The sequence below is a fragment of the Amblyomma maculatum genome, chromosome 1 (assembly GCF_055883805.1).
Source record: "Amblyomma maculatum isolate TAMU_Amacu chromosome 1, ASM5588380v1, whole genome shotgun sequence".
In the NCBI taxonomy this organism is placed as follows: Eukaryota; Metazoa; Arthropoda; class Arachnida; order Ixodida; family Ixodidae; genus Amblyomma; species Amblyomma maculatum.
This window is the reverse complement of record NC_139344.1, coordinates 470,748,933-470,765,642: the sequence shown is the minus strand read 5'-3', so window position 1 is coordinate 470,765,642 and position 16,710 is coordinate 470,748,933. Positions and strand designations below refer to the sequence as shown.

At 45.5% G+C, this 16,710-nt stretch overlaps 1 protein-coding gene across 1 annotated transcript in view; it reads right to left on the bottom strand.

Annotated features, from left to right (window-relative positions):
• Positions 1-16,254, bottom strand: part of LOC146209948 (serine dehydratase-like) — a 154,605-nt gene extending 138,351 nt beyond the window's left edge. Inside the window, exons 1-4 of the mRNA XM_084605433.1 lie at positions 16,145-16,254; positions 12,867-13,063; positions 5,742-5,970; positions 1,930-1,969 (exon numbers count right to left, since the gene is read on the bottom strand). Of these exons, the coding sequence (XP_084461559.1) occupies positions 1,930-1,969; positions 5,742-5,970; positions 12,867-13,058 (461 nt within the window). The 5' untranslated portion in view covers positions 13,059-13,063; positions 16,145-16,254. The remainder of the gene's footprint in view (positions 1-1,929; positions 1,970-5,741; positions 5,971-12,866; positions 13,064-16,144) is intronic.
• Positions 16,255-16,710: the final 456 nt, after the last annotated feature.

Below are 16,710 nucleotides of genomic sequence, written 5' to 3'. Positions count from 1 at the left end.
TTCTTTGCTATGCGGCGGATGACTGCTGTCAGGTCTTGAACTGGAACAGATGGTGGAAGCCCGTACTTGGGTCCTTTGTTGTGCAGGCCGCTTATGCTCTGAGGCAATTATACCCCACTTATCACCGTGAGGTTTGCATTGGCTTGCACGTTCCTCTTTGTAGACTCCGGAACCTGAAGGGCGCACTTTAAGTAGAAGCTCCACCAGATCTCTGTCACATGAACCGTGAACCACTTGAACTAGCACAACTTGTAATTGAAAAACGTGGTGTCGTCCCTTTTCAGAATTCAGCTGGTTGTGTGTTGACAATATTCTAACGCCTCTACTTACAATCTAGAGTAGTATGTATTGGGCCTTGCGTTGCCCCCCTTTTAAGAGACATATTTTTAGCCAGTATTGACCAGATCTTAGCATCTGTTTATAAACCCGGCGAGGTCACAAAAGTGTACCGATATATTGACGATTTGTTTTATCTTCTTGGACAAGCAGAGCCCTTTACACTACTGCGCTATTGTTGACAGGATTTTAGACGCTATTAAACAGCATGGAAAGGGACTGGCCTTCCGTTGCGAAGTTCCAAATGAGAATATTCTTCAGGTTTTAGATCTCGTATTAAGTTTGGTAGGGATCATTGCGTGTTGGCGCTACGCCCCACGTATGCAAAAACGAACGTTACCATATGATTCCGCACACTTTAAATAATTAAATGAATCAGTGTGAACTTGTGCCTCGAATCTGCACTAGATACAACTTGCGAACATGAAATCCAGGCAACGTTTTACGGCGAATTGGCAACAATTTTAGACTCGAGCTACCCTTAGTCGATCGTGACGGCTGTTGCCAAGACCCTCCTGAAAAACGTAAAAAAGAGCGCTAGGACCACGAAGACGAGAGAAGTTGAGCGCACCTTGCGTCCAAATGTTACCCCCTACCATGCACACAGTCGCGCAAAAGTTGAAGTAAGTTGCGAAAAGGTTTGGCATGTCACTGGTTTCTTCGACTCTGGAAAAGCTCGACCAGCTATGCCCTCGTATCTTCGGTAAGGAGTCCACTGAAGTTGGATGCCGGAAAAAGCATACCAAGCCCATGTACAGTGCCAGTCAGGAGTGTTTGACGAGATTCCGCTGTCATGCGGAAAAGCCTATGTCGGCCAATATGGCACATGTGTCAACAATTAGTTAAGCGAGCATGAAAGAAAGTTATAGAACTAACTTGGTTAAAAAGTACAGGTCATGCCAGGGGTGTTTTCCGCATTTTGATGGTGGAAAGACTCTGGCAAAAGGAAAGACCAAACTGCACGTGAACTGCTGGAAGGTTACCACGTAAAGAAAAAAGGCGATTATTGCGTAATGATTAATTCAATACACTTATTCAAAGCAGAATTTGACCTTTTCTCTGTCCCACGTTAAGATGTGTCACACAGTGAGAAAATGTTTTTAGGTTGACGCTGGCATGCGTCCTTCCTTTCTTTCCTTCTTTCCTTTGCACGCGTCCACAGCGGAACTTTAATATTTCGCTTGCGTTGGCAATCAGTTGTGAGTGTAGCGATTTTCCGTGTCGTGTGTGTTTGTTTTCCTTGGTGGTCGTCTTTCTCCGCGTGGCAGTAATGTGGAAGCAGTGGCACTCAATTCAAGCTCTAAGCGGTGTTGTGCCGCGTCGCGTGAATTCTGTTGCTTCGAACCTTGGTCCGTACAAATGGCCAGTCGTTGTAAAACTGCGTTGTCGTTAATTTTAAGGGCGACGGAGCGAAATAAAGTGCATATGACACGTAGCTGTGTGTAGGAAGTTCAACATTGCCTCCGTTGGCCCTAATGTCGCCACTACCAGACGTCGCTCATGCACCGGACTTCCTGCGTTCAGAGACAGGAAAGAGCGCCCATTTACGGCAACGAAAATTTCACGAGTGTAGTGATAGTGCTTGCAGCTTACCAAACGACCGGGTCATCGAAGGGATGGCAGTAGAAACCTCCTGGGAACGAGAAAGTATGAAAAAAAAAATGAGCTTTCCTCGAGGCAGATGTCAATCACGGAACGTCTGTGAAAACTGCGTTTTAGTAAACCATGAACTCTGAACCTTGGTAGTACAGAAATTAAGCATTACGCGCTCGCTGGGAGTATGCACACGTGAGCAATAGTCGTTTCACAACATTGAAGCCAACGTTTCAAGTTTATTGTGGTTTGGTTGCTTCATAGGAAGAACGAGTACTGCAAGTATATTCTTGTTTTGGCCAAACGGCCAACTACTTTGAAAGTACATTATTCCTTTTTTATATGCTACGTCGCCCCTTTTATGTCTCCCGTTTACGGCGTGCCAAGCAAACGGGTGGAAAACCATTAGGCTTATATCATCCAAACCTTGCAGTCCGCAGTGGTGTCCTATAGCATGCCTCTGCGTGTCTGCTGGGGATCAATCGTGGCCGAGGGGGCTACGTTTCTCAACGGGAGCTACAAAAAATTAAAGAACACTACAGAATCGGCATTTAAGTAATGCGAAAGCACGGATTCCGCTTTTGGTTGCTTCTGGTGCTTCTAGTGGCCTAATTCACTTGTTTACCCATTTTAGTCTTGGGTACTTTCGAATTACGCGCCAATCCCTTCCTATGCCCTTTTTCGGCTCTACGTCTGGTTGCGTGACGTCACATCCTCTACATCACATCAGTTCACTTCTTGTTTACCAACTTTAGTCTTTAATACATTCAAATTGGGCGCCGATCCCTTCCTGCGCTCTTTTTTGGTTCTACTCCCAGTTTCGTGACGCCACATCCTGGACGCCGCATTAATTCACTTCTTGTTGACCAATTTTAGTCTCGTACTTTCACATTGCGCGCCAATCCCTTCCTATGGCCTTTTTAGGCTTGACTTCAGGTTTTGTGACGTCACATCCTTGACGTCACCTTATTTAATTAACAATTTAGTATTTGATACATCTTAACGTCCCCCTAATTGACTGACTTAAGTAACTATTTTAGTATTTGATACATTTAAATGTGGCGCCAAGCCATTGGCTAATGAGACCATTTTCGCATTTAGTTTTAGATTTTTGGCCTCTAATTCAGTACCTAAATAGCTTATAGGCCTAATTATTTTTTCGAAAACATCATTAAGTTACCCTCTATTGATTGACACAACTCATTAACCTCTACCACTTCTCAATTACAACTGCTGCGGACACGATTTTCCGGATGCGGTCTGGGTACGCGGCCTGCGGACGTGATCTGCGCACTTGGTCTGCGGACAGAAATCTGTAAACATAGCGAAGTCATGCTTTCGCATTAAAAAGCAAATGCACAGGCGATTGTGCGGTGTGATGCGACGAATCGACTTTGACAGCATTGGCTGTGCATCTCGTTTTCGCATTCGTCGCTTTCCTAGTGCTTCTTCGAATTTAATTTCTCCTTCGTTACCTCCCGCCAGTTCTGCGCATGAGGTTACTGAGGGTGCTTGGAAGTTAAGTTGGGAAGGTGGATACGGGGTCAGTGGAGGATCGTAGGTACGAGACGCAGTTGTGCCATTGAGTCTTTTTAAATGTACCCACCGCAAGGTGTGCCACGAGGAGCACCTTTCTGGCCAGGAGGGTGCCATAGTCCTCTCCAATTTAATAGGCGCGCCATGAGAGGGGGTGGTGGCAGCGGAAGCTGACCTCCAGCTGGCCAAAGCCGTGATCATATCCTCAAATGTAGTGCTTTTCATTATGCGAAGAAGGTGTCCAGACGCCTTCACTCTCCCGGTCGCCCTGCCACTTCCACCACCGCGCTGTCCCCAAACGTTCCAGTGCCCCGGAAATAAAGCGCAGCATGGGCCTGTCGAAAAAGTGCTCTCCTTCGTCCGGGCTGCTGATGAGAAGAACACCAACAGTATCAAGTTGATCATTCGAGTAACACACGCACCCACGCTATACACATTCGCATCCGCTTGCAGGGTGCGCCGCGAAAAGAAATTTTGTAAGTTAAAGTGCTCCGTTTTGTTTTGCACAGAAGGGAAGGGGAAATGAGGAGACCATTCTGGTACATAAAGAAGAGAACCGAGCGGTCAGCAGCGAGGACAAGGAAAGCGTGGGGTATATCTGTGTTTCTTTAATTGAGATCGACCTCAATTACTAATCTAATCAGTTTAGGTTGAAAGATAATTTTAAATACAAAGCAGAAAGAAAAACAACACACCGATGGTGGGAAGCAACCCCACGACCTCCGGGTATTATGTCCGGTACTCTTACCAACTGAGCTACATCGACGGCTTTCCAACCTTCTACCTTCTCAGGTATCAATATTGCCTGTAAACGAACCTTGAGACTGTTCACCAGCGCCACACTGATTCATAGCGGCACAATTTTGGGAACACTAGTATATACTTAACAGCCCAGCGACCAATATGGCGATGCCCAGGAAGCCCTTCTTGGAAGTGTCCATACGAAGTGTCCACACCGCTCCGATTGGTATAGCGCCCCGACGTGGTATTAGTGGTTAGGGCACGCTACTGCTCTTTCTAAAGCCCGGTTCACACTGCAGGAACACTTGGTCGACTTTGTCTGACAACAACGTGTTCGCGTAATGTTAGCCCTGTCCCAGAACTTCAACACGAACTGTCCGGAAGTACAACTTTGTCGCACAGCTACACGGAACGGGAACTTCGGCAGGAATCCTTGGCGAACTCCTTGTCAAGCCGAAAAAACCACTTCCGAAACGCTCCTCTGCTGCCTCTCTAGCGTAGCCAAGGGTAAATCCGGCTCACAAAAGAGGAGGGGAGCCGTACACGCCGGCCAAACCACGGTTGGAGCCAATTAAGGCACCCCGCCCGACTGCTTGCAAGACGCCGTACTGCGGCACACGACAAAGCGATGAAGGGGAGTTTTTTTTTTTTTCAAGTGCTGCTTGCGAGCCGGAAAATCAATAAAAAACGATCAATCAGGGTTTCTGCATGCGGGGGTGGTGTGTCGTCACCGGGAATTTCGCTCGGCCAGCGAACCAGGAAAACATTGCTGGCGAACGCTGTTTGCGATTAGCTTTAGTTGCCCAAGTCTGTCTTACTGAGGTAACACCTCCGCAAACTGCTTTGTTTCCCAGCTGCTTGGGCAGTGGGATAAGCTTTTTGGAAACAAGTGTCTTGGTAAACATGTCTCTGGCTTGACGGGCGGACGTGTTTTGTACATACCACAGTGTGAACTGGGTTTAAGGATGCGGGATCAAATCCCGGCCGCGGCGGCCTCTTTTCGATGCAGGCGAAAAGCAAGGCGCCCGCGTGCTGTGCGATTTTAGAGGACATTAAAGAACCAAGGCAGTCAAAATTTCCGGAGCCCTCCACTATGGCCTCACAAACCAAGACAAACCGACTGGTATAGCACTTGAGATCCTGTAATTTATAATTACTATTCCTTTGCTTGGTCTATTCAGACGAAATCGGAAGTGCGCGTAAGCACTTTAACGTCCTGCCAGGAGACATCAATTCTCGAAGAAATAAAATATAGCAATCATCTATTATTTGGCTCTAATTCAATAGCAATGCTGTCATTTATATTTTATTTTCATGGCCACTTCGCAGTTAATTCCTAAAGTGAAAAGTAGCTGAGGCAATGAAACCTCTTGATCTGATGTACTAATTCATTTAGCTCGAGCCTGTACCAGACATTTTGGATGAAAAAAAAAAACAGCGCAAGAGGACGGACAAAGAAACAGGAAGCATATATTTGTCATCGGTGTCAAAACAGCTTCTTCGTTCACCTCAGGTGCGTGGCAAGGTATACGCACCATGTTCTAGCACGAAGCTCCGGGCCTCCCTGTCTGCTTCGTCCCAGACGGAGCCCGAGATAACCACGTTGGCTTCCTCTCGCCTGAGAGCCTCCACGACTGACGGGCTGGTGCGTTCCGTCACGTATACCCTCGCCGTAATACCAAGCTTCCTGGCACTGAATGCCACTGCTAGTCCTGCGTTGCCACCTGATGACGTCACAACCGTGTCGTATCCGGCATGGACTGCCTGCGATGTGTTTTAATGCGGTAGCATTAGAGCCCAGGCAGCAGAAATTTCCGATATCCGAAAGATGCTGTGAGTTTCCTGATTCGTCAAGAGGTTCATTACGTCACAGGGTGAGTAGCGTTTCTGGGCTCTGATTGCTCGCCGTCATGAGACTATTTGACATGGCTAAATGGCCTTCCGGCACGTGGCGGTCGGCGGGTGACGGGGTGCGAGCGCTACTTAAATTGGTCGACGGGGTGTACTAAGTCACAGGGAAGCCGGGCTGCAGGGCGAGAAACCTGCCGCAGCTATGGTGCGCTGCCCCACTCCACTCTTACGGGTGACTTAAGGTTCTTTATATTGCAGTGCTTAGAGGCCTAGCGATTTTCGCTAGTCTAAAATGGCCTCATTTAGTTATAACTTAAACTGACGTACTTCATGATTTGACAAGCCGTACTATACATACCAAGCCAAGAGGCAACCGTCGAATAAAGATACTTCGCGGATCACTTGATGGTCGAATGCAGCCTTTCGTTCTCTCCCCTTCTATTAGCAAAACGATCAATCTGTTGGAATGCGCAACCGCCGCGTTTTAAACCGCATACCTGTATATTCTGTTGATTGCGGTTGTCAGGGCAATAACGTTTACTATATTGGTCTTTCAAGCGCGCGCGATTTGTAGCGAATTGAATCCATCAGGTTCGTCGTAGCTGGAGTCTTTTCGTTTTAAGAAGCAGTCGAGAACATGGTTATTCATTGTCCCTGAATAAAAAATAGACTGGTAATGTTCGATATGTGCATCGAAAGCAGTTTAACGCTTACTTAATACTTCACGCAAACTTTTAGCACCCTAATCGGCAGGTAGGTCTGGTACACTACGTCTTCTTGAACATTCAGCCACTGGCGCAACGCTGGAAAATCGTTAGCTCTGCCTGTTTCATAAAATATATTACAACTTTCCTTAACTTCATGGCAATTACTACTTATTATTATCATTAGTTTTTCGCCTGATTCCAGCCATCTTTCAACGCACATCCATCCTCGATTGCTGCCCTCATTTCTTTTTTCTCTACCCTACATCTCTAAACTACTGAAAAAAATAAAGAAATGAATTCAAGAATATAACAAAAATAGCACATTGTTTCCGCCAAAATAAAGATCATTCTCGAGAAATATGTCACGTTCTAGCGCATCTCGTAAACATTATATTTCAAACAGGTTAGTCCGAAGAGTTTAATCGAGAAAAAGTGAGTTCTTGTTTTTAAAACTGGTGACACGAGTGATTTCCAACTACCACCCAGTAATTATATAGCCATTCTTTAGCAAATTAACTGAGATACTAATAGGCATCCGCCTTACGGCGTACCTTCAGAAATTGTATTTACTACCTCTTGTCTGTTCGGTTTCATACATGATTATTAAACGTACACTAGCATTAATGTCATTTGCGCATGTTTTAAGTTTTGTTCTCACTAGGTACATTTCGTACGTGCTTTTTCACGGGCTCAGCTAACGTTTTTGATACAGTTAACCATGATATCTACTTTCTAAATCTTAATGTTCTAGCTGCGTAGAAGCTATCAGAGCGATAGCTTCTACGCAGCTATCGCTCTGATAGAGTTCATGGGTTAAATTTGCGAACACTTTATCTGATCTAAGAATTATTAATTACGGTGTTCTACAAGATCCAATACTTGGTTCCTTGCTTTTCCTTATATATAATAATGACTTACCATGCAGCCTTAGCTGCTCTAACTGCATTCTCAATGCGGATCATACATTTCCATATGAAATGACTTCATCAATCTAGCAAGAAATCTTTACAATGTATTAACTACCGTCTGAGAAAATCCTTTAAAAATAACTGGTAAAACCAACTTATGATTTTTCGCTCTCGCAATATGCAGCTTATATCCACACCTTTCTTTTGTCTAAACACTCACGTTTTCTATCATTCAAACTCAGTCATCCCCTTTCAAGGTATTCGTACTGACGCGCATTTAAAATTTCATCAACCGGCTAAGTTTCTTGAATCCAAAATAGCTTTTCGTATACGCGTAATAATAAAACCTCTGCATTACTTTCAGCCTGAAATGATCCGCCCAATTTATACACGCGTACTTCACGCATTGCTTACCACCATGGGCAACTACACTTCACGCCTATTTCCTGTCTTCATCATCTACAGAACAAAGCTGTGCGCCTTATTGCATTCAGCCTGTCAAGAGCTCCTGTCACACATTTGTAGTATAGCCAAGGCATTCACAACTGAACCATAAATTAGGAACGTTCAGTTTTCGGGCCGGCACTAATGATACCATTCTCGATACTCTGACGTAGTGTGTCTAGGTGAGATCAGTTAAAGTCAAATATCAAAGGTGAAGGTCAAATTCAAATATCAAGGTCATGGGTGAACATTTATGTTACTGTGATAGCACTTGATCTTCAAGATCAAGGCTTGATCTTGAGGTTGGCTCAAGCGCAAATGTCCGGCGCGACACGAAACTCTCATTTTACGTTGAGTAGAGCTACCGCTTCTTAAGGTGCAAGACCCATTGCAAAGCGGGGTAAAAAGAAATTGCTACTGACTGCCCAACCTTAACTACACCTAATTTCACCCTTTTTAGTGGAGGCGAAAGTAAGGCACCAGAGTGGTGTGCGATGTCAGTGTACGTTAAAGAACCTTAGGTGGTCGGAATTTTCGGAGTACTCCACGCCTCTCGTAGACTACGTCACTTCGGGAAGTTAAACCCTATTAAAAATTAACAGGTAAGTATGAAGCCGATAATGTTATTGAGTATTAAGTGAGACACGTTCAGCGATAAGCAAAACGAACACTTGGCTCCAGGCCGTAGTTACCGCAAGGCACTGAAGCACGGATTGCTTTCGTTTTGCTTGTGAACCATCGTTATCATCATTGTCATCATCATCATCCACAGGAAAGAGGCCTCTCCCATATTCCTGCATACACCTTTGTCCAATGCCAGTTGCCGCCAGTTCATCCCCACAAACCTGTAAACTCATTGAGCCCAGCTACATTTCGGCCACCATTAGCTACGTTTACCCACTCTTATTCCCTACAAGTTCCCTACGCTTTACGCGATTTGCTCGTGCCTACGTATCCTAATTGACTACACCAGGATATATATAATTCGCGGCTGTTCCCTGACCAACTTTGGTTTTATCCAATCTCTTAACCTTACACTTACGATTTTCCGTTCCATACCACTCTACATCGACCTCGCCTAAAGTATAACCATTTACCTAAAATTGACGCAGAATTTATGCTTCAGTTCAGACGCACAGATTATGCTCGAGTCTTCCACCGGTGTCAAGGGCACGAGGTAGTTATAGTTGCTAAATTGTCTGCTCGAGTGCATCAGTTAAAATTAAGAGATATTATCCGGTTTGACGTTTGCTAACCCTGATCGCATCCTACGTCGTTGACCAACAGTTGCATTGCGGTCGTGACTGGCTCCATCACGAGATAGAGCGAAAGCAAGGCTCTTAATTGAGTTACGGCCACAAAAAATTTAAACAAATTACGCATTCGTTTCGCAAAAGACTCTCCTAAGTGCTATGCCCAGCTCATGCAGGCTTTCACGCCGCTGCGTCGGAACTTTGCTAAAATAAGAAGTTAATAACGGACCAGCGGAGACTCATGTGCGGCCATGATGTTCGGAAAGTATATAGCCTCCGCAATAGAGAGGCTGCTGCCACGGATAAGGCCACGAAGACCAAAGACGATACGTCTTGCCAAGCCGCTACTCATTGAAAAACTGGGGCTACTTGATACTAGACATCGATCAAAGCGATCAAATCTCCACACAGCCATAGCTTCATCTAATGGCTTGTCATTTACGTGCTTACACTTAATGACACCAACAATAAAGTGCCATGTTGACTTAAAATTAACGGAAACTTCAACCATACAATGAATCAATACCAACTTGCCCAGTTTTTTCTCTCGTTCAATTCATTTCTTATACAACGGGCTCTTTTCAAAGTGTAAACAGTATTTCTTCCAATCCGGCTCTTCTAACCTCTTTGTATGCGTTGTGCGTTTGCCGTGCGTGGTCCGCGCCTTGGTATGCAAGGTTGTCTCTCTGTCCGCCGGACTTCCAGGCAGCATGCGGGTGGCTGCTGCCATCTACGAGTCATTCGAAAAGGTTTTGCCACCTCCTGCGCTCCGAAGTGTGGCGTCAAGCTAGGTTCTACAACGATCTTTTGAGAGCATACTGTGCTTCAACGGACAGGCCTGGGAAACTAGACGGTTCCTACAAGGAATGGTGCAGACTTGTCGAACAGGCAGTTGAGTTTTTGTGGATTTCGGTGCTTCTGACGCTTCCCAGAAGGAAGAAGGTTTATGCTGAAGAAGGCAAGGTTCCCTTCCTCGGCTCGTCCACTGTTCAGGAGTGCCACCGCAATGTTCTGCAGTTAGTACAGAAGCATTGCTTTGAACCGACCTTTAGCTCTGCTGAAAAACTTGCTATGTCCAGCTCTGTGTCGCGCCTCGCATTCGGAGGGCAGTGTACCACAGTGCCTTAAGGATTGTTTTCGGACTGTATCCAAACCACAAGGGAGGCCAAAAGTCCCCGACTGTTCTCGGGATGTATCGAAACAAGGTAGGCGGCCAGTGCCCGATCGTGTGCGTCCTTTGGTGTCATATTTTCCGAGGAATGGATTGGGGTCCATGGTTTCGGACAAGGAGGGTTTTTCGTGGTCTTGCCGAAAGGCTTGTTCCTTGAGAGGTCGGAGAAAGCAATTGGCAAATGTTTCAACCAGCTGCCCGTTAAACCTTCAGCTGTGAAAAAGAAGGCACTCGAGTTAGATGGGGATCTCAAAATTGTTCGTTTGGTATCAGGTGTTAAAGCGGCACAGGCAAGTCAGCTTAGCGTGTTTTTCGCAGCAAAAACACACAAACCGAGCATCCCTTCCGGGTTATTGTTTCAGAAGCCCGGCACTACCTGGCAGCATGTAGTGTCGGGCTACCTACAGAACTACCTGAAGTCGTTGGTTATAGCTGATCTCTTCCTTGTTCCTAGTTCAGGCACAGTGGTTCAGTTCCTGAAACGCAACGAACTTGATTGTGCCTCAGCGTTCAGTAGTGAGGCTGAAGATCTTTTCTATTCACTGCCACACGTGTGACGCTGGAAATATGTCAAGGATTGTATCACGCTAAACAACGATGAGAATGCCTTTATCTCCCGCTGCGGAATTTCGGTCAACAGTTTCCTTGAACTGCTGGCTTTTTACCTCACGTCAACATTTAATGGATGGAACAATAAGGCGTACATTCAAAAATCTGGTATCTGTATCGGGCCAAGGCTTTCCCCCGTATTGAGCGATGTTTTTCAGTGTGCGGTTGATAGGTGGCTAGAGCATAATTTATAAGGAATGGTCACGAACGTATATCGGTACGTTGACGATTTTCTTGTTTTTGTCGACTGTTGTGACCCCAACCGTGTTATGATCAATGTTTTGAATGCTTTCAAAGAAAGGGGCGGGGGTTTCAACTTCACTTGCGAAGCCTCTCCTAACGGAAGAATCCAATTTTTGGATCTGTTTTTTTTTTTTTTTGAAGGTCAACATGTGTGCTGGTCTTTTTCACCCAGGTCTTGTAGGCCACTGTTAAATTTTTCATCAAGTCATTGGAAATTGATTAAGAACAGCATTGCTTCTAATGCATTGAGTTCGGGTGTTACCAAGTCATGTCATCGAACTAACGAAGCTTTTGCGGATCAGGTGACCAGGCTGAGAAACGTATGGTTTCCTGACTCAGTGTTGGCAGCGGCAGCGCAGGGAATCCTGAAGCAACTGAAGCTAAGCCTAATGACCATAAGGACACAAAAAGAAAGAGGGCAGAAAAAGGAAAGGCTCGCCGTCATCCCGTATTTTCACGGTGTTTCCCACGGCCTCAAGAAGCTGGCTCGCCGTTACGACGTAAACATGGTGTTTTCGTCTAGAAATAAACTAGGTAGAATATGTGCTGCTTTCGAACGGAGAGACACTACGCGGGTGAAGATGAATAAGTATGGTGTGAAGCACTCTGATCCGTGGGTGGAGTGTGCCTGCGGAGTGGTTTACATCATTGCGTTGTCCTGCGGCCTGCACTATACGGGTCAGACGGGGCGCTGTATTAATGTGCGCCTTCATGAGCATGCCAGGTCACTCGAACGTGGGTCAGGTGCATACTTATCCAAGCATGTTAAGGGTGATGATTGCACACCTTTGTTTCATGAATCAGGCGTTATCTGGAAACATAAAGACAAGACAGCCAGAGGAATTGGGCAGGAATTTAAAATAAAAGAGCCATCCGACAAATGTGTAAATGCGCCGTCGTTATTGCTGTTTGATGCTGAATTTGACTATCTCAAACATTTGATACGGTGATACGGTTTGACACCAGATCACTTTTGGCATGCGCCTTGTAACCATGGATCGGATTGCGGATGTGATACCTTTTTGTTTTTGTTTTTTCATTGTGTATTTTTTGTTTTTGCTTTACATGTATTGCATATCCCAATAAATTTTGACAGTTGGTAGTGAGCACTTGGTCTGTCTTTCTCCGTATCTGTCCTCATCCCTGTGGTGCCACAATAAGATGAATCCATACCAACTTGCCCAGTTTTCTAGACGAGGACAAGCTCTCGGGCTAGTTGGTTTTCCATAGTTTTTGCAGCGCGTAGCCGGACAAGGACAAAGACGTATAGACGCACAAGCGCTGAACTGCAACTTTATTTTGGCGCTGAACGGCAAAATAAAGTTTCAGTTTAGCGCCTGTGCGTCTTACCTGTCCTACGTCTTTGTCGTTGTCCGGCTGCGCGATGCAAAAACTACCAGTTTAATACTCTCATACAAATCTCCCTGCGTTCAAGCGAGTGACGTCTGAGCAGCATGAAACATGAACTGCTCACGTGTTGGCACAGCCTACTGAGCCCCCGCAGCTTGAAGGAGCCTGTGTGCTGTGTGTTCTCCAGCTTCAGGTAGACGGGCACCTCCGGCAGGTGGCGCCGCTGCAGCAGCAGACTCTCCACCAGCGGCGTCCGGCAGAACAGGCGCCGCTGGAACGGCGCCGGCGCTTCGCCATCGCTGGCTTGCGGGTTCATCGCACCTGCATCAATGAAAGGTCTTAGTACAAAATCAGCGGCAGGTTTTACACTCTATACATGTTGAAAGTAAGCGTGTGCAGCGAAGTTTTCGTCCATAATTTGTACTAGCGGACCAGTTTCTCTACTCGTGTGCGCTGATTTTGTACACGAGTAGAGCATGTGCAAAGCATGTAAAGCTACGTGCTTTGCAGACTAAGGGCCACTAAATGCATTAGTGTAACATTTCAGAAAGTTAGGTTCTGATGCAGTTTTAAGCTCAGCTATACTCGCGACATCAGGCCAAAACAAAATAGGACGCCGCTTTCCATGCCATCCTTCTTAATACTCTCCCTCAGCACTCTACCACGTCGTCAACAAGGAGCATGTTGCCATCATGCAAAAAGAGCCACTCATTTGATACGATGAGAAATTACAATATGTTAACGTAACAGCTCGCGCAGACAGTGAACCAACCCAAAGGTACAAAAATGTACTTTTCTTACATATGTTCTTCAAAACCAGTGCATGCTGCACAAAAGACCGAAACATGAATGAGCATCAAGAAGCAGTAAATAAGCGTAAATCAATTGGCAAGAAGTTAGAAAGATGAAGGTGAAAGATGAGTACAAATGAAATGAAAAATTAGAACCACCGAACCAAATGTTGGAATAGCTATGTTGGAAAGCCTAAAATATCAGCAAGAGTAGTTTTGTGAAATGATATATGGTGACAATGCCAACATTCATGTTGGTCTGAAACGAACTTTGCAAAGCGTTTTCAAGCATCAGGCAGACCTTTAAATAACTGTGCCTCCATAAGATTGAAGACGCCATAATTGTTCAGGTGGACAGACTGGAGAAAAACGCGCATCAGAACGCCTTGCTAGCATCAGTAGCGGAAAAGGCACTGAAAACAGTAACTACAGTTAGGGCTGCAGTGCAGAAGATAGAGAAGCAACGCCCCATTCTTATAGCATATATACAAAGGGATGCATGAAATGCCACACTTCCATAATCTAACAGATTCGAGAACCTTGTGGCTAAATTATATCGGACAATCCGGAAACCGTATTAATAATATGATGAGCTGGTGAATTAACCCTCCACAGATTGCGAGCTGATTTTACACCAAGGGCACCTAGCTGCGCTGTGCACTCCGCACGGTATCCACCGCACTTTGGTGGCACAAGCATATGCTTCTGCCACCAATCACGCATGCAGAAGAAAACATTGGAAGAGAGTGACGCAAGCAATTTTCGATGCATATGCACAGAAATGTGTTAGCTAGTTTCCGTAAAATTTATGAAAGCTGAAATAGATTCTACCAAGGATGGATAGTGGTACGATGGCAGTGTATCATGCATGATAACCCCATGACCATGACAAAGCATAGTTATGTTGCTTAGCTATAAAATTTTGTTTGCGGCCTGTGCTGCCTTATTTGTGTGCATATTTTTAGAGAAAAGCACAAAGCCACCAAATTTATCTGCCTGCAAGAGACAAAGTTCGCTATCATTAAAGAATTTCACCACTCAAAGGGTCTTTAGGGCAGTTAGGCTCAGTCCGCATAACATTCTTAGCAAGACGGTCCCTTCCCACTACCACTCTTGATCCTCAACACTCTCGATCCTGTCAAAGTGTATTTTCCACCACACGCCTGCGTGGGGCCATCAAATCGTGGGAAGGAACACATGGCCAGAGACCAAAGCTTGGGGCCTATATCAAGAAGGCTAGAAACGTTAGATAAAATAGAATGAAGGGACCATCCATAACCGTTAGTCTTCCTTTGTATGCCTTGTTTGCACTAAAAAAGTGTACCTCGCTTTATATATGTCTGACATCCAGAGATGATATGAAGATAAGGAGCTTCTTTACTGTTTTACTTAACACTCAGTGTTCTATGTTACATAACAAATACCAAGACGTGCATCAAAAATTTGGTGTCTGCAATCCTCTGAGATGCAGTACTGTTCACTAGTGCAGTACTGTTAACTCTTTACTGCATGCAACTTGAGAAGCTTGTTAATCGTAGCTGGGCAGCTCAAGAATGAATGGTGAAATGCATTTTCGTCAACAGTGGTCTGGCGGAAGCGGCCCCGTTAGCTCCCGCTTTCAGCAATACAAAAAGCTTGACACGTGGAATTTCGCAGGTTTCGCTGCTAAACAAAGCATTGAATCAAGTTCCGGTGCTCAGTGAACGTTTAATGTTATTGCGAAAGACAGGGCTGGTTGGTTTTGAAACCAGGCGAACACTGTTTCTAAGAGCCAGAATATAGCAGAAGAAATGCGTAACAAAAATGTCTTGCCTGACCACTTTTATTTTGGGCTCGCTGGAATGCTTGTGAAGCATCGATGTTTAAAGGTTCCAAATCAGTGTTAACAATAATTCCATCCTGGTAAACTATATTAGCGTTGGGCATTGCGAACGCGGCATGAAATGAAAAAAACACAAACACCCTAATTATTACCCATTTGGCGCTCTTTCCAAGCATTACAGCTTTCGTACAAGTTCTTAACCAGTTAAACACTGCTATATATAGATCCATAGGCGCAACGAAATAAGCCCAGTTTAGTGAGGGTGTGTTTCCCGTTTGTCGGTCAGAGAGCAGCGCTGAAGTTTCCGGCACTAGCAGTAGCAGCACGAGACACGGTTCGGTCAGCGGAACGTTCAGGTTTGATAAAAATATGCAGCGGGGTTATGAACAAACCGACTACTGCGACTTTTCCGGAACAAGTGTTCGCTCTCTTCCATAATTACAGTGCATGCGGGTGCCGCAAGTGGAATATAATAGTGATTGCGAGTCGAAATTATGAACCGCACCATGAGGGCTCGTCATTCAGTAGTCCTCTGGCCTCCTAGAAGCATTGCGGATAGAGAAAGCCGGCGCCTGACGTAGTTTAGAATTCCTTCGTTTTCGACGCGACTCAAGCGGTTCTTGCGAGCAATACTGCGGGGCATTGTGTAAACACCTCGACGACGGCAGACAAGAGCGACACCTGAATCAGCAGTGTAAGCCTTTCATCTTTCCAGTTCTCTTGCTACATCCACAATAACAAATAGGCAGATTTCGCGAAAGGGTAGATATCTGACTTCAGTCTACTCACGCGTTACGTCTAGAAAGGTCTGTGCCGAACTCGAAGGCGTTGGTATTGTCAACGGCTCACAGTGTCAACCTTCCGGCAAGCTGGACGCTGCGGCATAAGGAAAGCAGCCGGCACTCTCATCGACGGCTTGGCTGGCACGTGATAAGCGCTTCCTGGTTTATCTGTTTGATAAAAAAGATCATATTCCTCGCCTGCGCCTTATCGGGCACCGCTTGTGCCCAGAGTACTGCAGTTCCGTGCACTAGAGCGTGTTGTTTTCCAAGGAGGTTAGACGGGCACAATACGCGCTCACGGCTAAGAGCGGAATATTTCGTTGCGTTCTGCGGCACTTATCTAGAAATTATTTATATTGTAATTTAACAGAGTATAGTGTGGGGCCAGTTGATCAGACATAGTTAAGCGAAAAACGTAGCGTTAAGACAGGACTAGAGATCAGCCATCTTAGTTGACGTTATACGAAATGACTTGTGAGGTGCAAACTCAGCATTTTCAGGGGACATTGAGGAACTTTTTTACTCGTTGCCACACGAAGAACTGTTCATAGCAGTGAGGGAGTGTATTGAAGA